The 4,896-nt window shown below is 32.4% G+C and overlaps 1 protein-coding gene across 1 annotated transcript in view; it reads right to left on the bottom strand.

The window, feature by feature from the left end:
* Sec24AB (Protein transport protein Sec24AB) overlaps nt 1-4,896 on the bottom strand; it is a gene marked incomplete at its 5' end in the record, with an annotated part of 40,707 nt that overhangs the window by 16,665 nt on the left and 19,146 nt on the right. Inside the window, 2 exon segments of the mRNA XM_067044714.1 lie at nt 1,200-1,310; nt 4,595-4,770. Of these exon segments, the coding sequence (XP_066900815.1) occupies nt 1,200-1,310; nt 4,595-4,770 (287 nt within the window).

Below are 4,896 nucleotides of genomic sequence, written 5' to 3'. Positions count from 1 at the left end.
AAAAATTAATTTAGGTGTAGAGTTAAATTAATTAATTTATATACAACTTTTTTATAGATGTACATTTTTTATTTTATTAAAAAGATTACTTATCTAAACAAGTCTCTCCATCAGCCGGTCAATCATGCCCTCCTATGTCAGTCCCCTGCCAGCCATGCTCTCACACCTTATCCTCTTTTTTTCTTTATGACTCCCTTCCTGGTCATTTCTGATATACAGAGGGGTTATCTTCAGGGGACCATTATATTCCTGCCATGGTGGGGGTCAAGTTTTCGTTTTGTGTTTGCCGCCTAAAGAAAATTCGACTCCCCTTCCCCCTATGAGATTTGAACTGACACCGCTGCAGTTCCGAGGTTGTCAAGACCAACGCCTTAAGTCGCACAGCTATGAATGGCCCTTTCGACACCTTATCTTTTCATTTGACTGGAGGTCTACAAGCACTTTTCCTCCCAATCCTTCTTAAGCCTATAAACATTTATCTGATGTACGTCTCTGTACCGTCGAAGTCTTCTTCCATCTCTTATATTATTCTTATTACATATTCTTTCTTACTTCTGTTTTGACTCTTTTGATTCTTGGTATTCTAGCTACTCTCTGCCAAAGTCGATTTCCAGTGCTGGGACTTTTTTTCCTTCGCTCCTTCTGAGGGACCAGGTTTCTTATCCATACTATTAAGATTACATTTTCAAACAATACTTTAAATATCTTCTGATTCATATTACAACATTTTACTTTTCACCAATGCTTTATATATAACTTTTTTAAATTTTTATATAGCTGCTCTGTAGTAGAGAATTAAACATTCCCACAGTTTTTATGCTATATTTAATTCTTACAATTTTTTTTTTTATATCAAAATAGAAAATTACTAAAGAGTTCTTATAAATACAAAATGTGGTTCTAATTTCTTCTCGATCTGTATAGATTAACTAATTTAGAAAAATAACTAGAGTTGAGTGACTCTACTGGAGAAAACCCAGCCTCTATAAAGTGTACACACGATCATTCAATTGGTTGAGTTGAGAAAAAAATGATCACATTTTTCCCTTGTCCATCAGCCACCAGGCTGAGTTAGAATTTAGATTGAAAATCATGCAGATCTGGCATATAAAATAAAATATAATTTGTAAATAATAGTGAAGAGCGTTGACAGAATCATTCACTATTTATTAAACTAACTTAAATATAAAATTCCATACCCATTTTAGCCAGAAGCCCCACAATACATTGCTGGTCCGCCCCATGTAAAACGTCTGACAGGTTTGAAGCTATCGGAAGGCACAAAGTGTGAACACGGATTCTTCTTTCTCCTAGAACATTTAAAAGAAAACATTAATAAAATAAAGAATAATATTTGAGATTTAGGTTTATAATTTCAATTTTAAAAGCTACTGTCACAGTAGTGACAGCTGCCTCCCCTCCCAGAAGTGAAAAAAATTAAAAATAACTAATAAAGCACAATTACCGCTGAAATGTCATAACCTGAATGGCCATGGCTTGCCTCTCCTAGTTTTGATCCTCGGTACGACCTAGCCTAAATTTGAATGAAACACTGAAAATTTTGTTCATTTCTTTAGGACATAGTCGAGGTATCTACCAAAATACTTAAATAGAATTCCCTGATTTTTCAGGTCATTTTGGGAAAAATTTCAGGCCACTGAAATAATAAAACATGATAAACAGAGTCTCACTAATCAAGTTACCTCTCACTCATCTAGCCCCCCTCTCCCTCCATCTCTACAATTTGTGAAATTGTAATTTGATGTTCACTAAGCCATAACAGTGGCATATGGTTTCATTAACTTTTGTTGAGGGTATTCTTAATATTATAACTTTACCGCACCTAACCCAGGAATTTCCAATGAAATGAATTTGTTAAAAATTTAAATGGATTCCAATAGGAAATCTAATTTTAAGAAAAATTAAGTGGAGAGAGACAGGATGTTTTCCACGCATTCGGATGCTCAAATCCACAGATATAAAGACACTAGATTTAGTGTAAAGATTAATAGAACTTAAAACAATGGTATTCATTGCTACACAGATGGCTCCCTTGCAGTCCAAGGCTCACGAACTGGCATCTGTCTGCCCTGGTGATAAACCATTATACATCTACTTCCCTAGGGAGGTACATATCAGTATTCCAGTAATACTTGCGATAAGCCATTGTGCCAGTACTCTTATCAAGAAAGGGCTCTTTAGTATAAGAATAACAATGAACACAGATAGGCACTTTATAACCTCGATAAAACCATGTTGAAGACAGTATTGATGCAGTACTCAACTAACTCTCATGTGATAATAGTCAGTATTGAAGGGGTACCAAGTCACTGCAGCATTCCCGGTAATGAGCATACTGACAGGTTGGAGTGACTCTGAGACCATTCCTATTACCCTCGTACCTGTGTGTGACATAAGCCTTAAATATGCAAAAAGTAATATCAAAGTGCAAGGAGAAGATGGTTGAGGGTGCAGTCAAAGTAAAACACAAATAAGTTGGTGTAACCTATTTAATCGTGCCAATGTTTCGGCTAGAGTTTCTAGCCTTCTTCAGGGCTGTTACCTTGAAAATCAAACGCCTAATGATTAGAATCTTAGGAGAATCATTAGGCGTTTGATTTTCAAGCTAACAGCCCTGAAGAAGGCTAGAAACTCTAGCCGAAACGTTGGCACAATTAAATAGGCTACACCAACTTATTTGTGTTTCACTTTGACTGCACCCCCAACCATCTTGTCCTCGTACGTCATCCACAGTCAACTATCTCTCATAATTAGTAATATAAAAGTGGCTTACGGTTTAAGAGCCAAACTTTAGTAGCTAAATAAAATACAGCTATATTGAAAGCTGTTTCTAGTTTTTAAATAAGCTCGTTATAATGTTATGGTGTTTCTGACAATACGTTGTAATGTGGATGATGCTAATTAGGCCTGATTGGCCGCAGTACTTTCTGCCAAAGGTAATATACAATAAAAAAATAAAATAAAAATACATATCGGATAATTCTTTGATCCGACACATCCTCAAGGCTTACCTCACAAAAAATAGAAAAAATCCTAAAGAATAGAAAAATTGTTATTTATGAAGAATATAATGAAAACTGTTAATAACTATTATTTATAAAATAAATATTTGTTACAAGTAACAAAGTAAAATCTACTGTTTAATCACTAATTTTCTATAACTAAAAGTTATTAAATCCTTTCAGAAAATTTATATTATTGGCAAAACTTTTTTTTTTTTTTTTTTTAAATAAAGGAAATCACAGTGGTGAAAGAAAAAAAATCTACAAGTACATTAAGTATATTGCAATCTGCCATATCGTTCATAAGATTGTAATGGGGCATTTCAGGATTTTCCCAGGAAGGTTATAGACAGTATTGATTTTTTCAGGGGAAAAAAATTGAATTTTGTTTCTTTGTTTTTTCTTTCTGAACAAAAAGACGAGTCTTGAAATAATACTGTTTTTCAAAGAAATTAAAAATTACAAATTTTTCAACTTGATTTATTAAGATTTTTTTTTTCTTCCGGAGACCATCTTTCATAAAATCATTCATAGCTCCTCGGCATTTTATCCAATTCCTACATTAATACAACCGTTGGAAAGCTGTCTCCTCTTTTATTCTACTTTAACAAAGTGTATAAGTTTAAGGCAAAATATTAGTTTAAAATAAAGAAAAACTTTTGAATCGTTTTACTTTATAATTCCGGTTTTAATTTGTTTAATTAGATCAGGCCTGTGCCTTTTTATTTACCGCTATAAATTAAATAGATATAATAAGCAATTGATTCAATCATTACTCCAATGTGTAAATAACTAAATATATTAATTTATATAAAACGTTCAATTAATAATAATAATAATAATAATATTAAATTATTTTTTCTACATCCCGAAATCTAGCTATTGCCGGGTCTGCTCGTAAATAAATAAAACAAAGCAAATACAAAATGAAATAGAAATTCACAATCCATTGTGAGACATCTGTATTTGTTCTACTACGATAACTAGCTCCTTTCAATTTGATTTAAAAATGTTTATCATTCTTGTCCTTATCCTTTCATCCTAGAAAGGAAAATAATTATTTTTTTTTTAATAACAAAATAAAATATAAAAAACATATTATACAGCCGAGTATAAATTCCAACCCAACAATGCTGCACCTGTGCCGTAGGTTGGGCATAAAATATCATACACATGTAGACCATAATTAAAAAATACACGAGTACAACTACCTTCTCATTGTAGCCGTTCTTAACTCTAAAGACTGTATAGTAGAAATATTATTTTAATGTACATTATTTTCATATTATATTATTAAATTTCATCACATTATTTTATAATTAGTTCTACATCAAATAGTCGATTCATCATTAAACATCACTTTGCATTCTCCACCAAGTAAGCAAATCAATAAAATGTAAGATTCAGTATCGCAATTCAAACAACAGGGTTAAGGCTGCATAAATATACATTTTTGACCTTCTACGTAACACTATTAATTTAGACAATCAAACTATGAGTATTATCTATATAAATTTGCACAAATAATAAATGAGAATTTGATGAAAAATAAATGACAAGATATAACCTACCTTTACTGGAAGTATACAGAAGCGCCGCTTGGAAACATACAGTCTGTATATCGTTTAGGTTCTCATCTATTGAAACTTGCATTCCGAAGCCAGCGTCCGGGTTTACATTGGGCAAGGAAAGCAAGTCTGTGGAGCGAACGAAGAAGTTTCCATGGAATGTGTGAATAGATAACCCCCTGGTACAGAAATAAAATTACACCATATTATTAAAAAATAGTTATGCTTGTTATTCAAAATATTATTTATTATTCTATACACCTCCACCTTGAAGCTGAAAATTTTTTTCAGAGCAAGATTATAGA

This window comes from Halyomorpha halys, unplaced genomic scaffold (genome assembly GCF_000696795.3).
Source record: "Halyomorpha halys isolate HHAL.00 unplaced genomic scaffold, Hhal_1.1 Scaffold323.1, whole genome shotgun sequence".
Lineage (NCBI taxonomy): Eukaryota > Metazoa > Arthropoda > Insecta > Hemiptera > Pentatomidae > Halyomorpha > Halyomorpha halys.
Note: the sequence above shows the minus strand (reverse complement) of the source record. Positions and strands in the feature narration are given on the sequence as shown.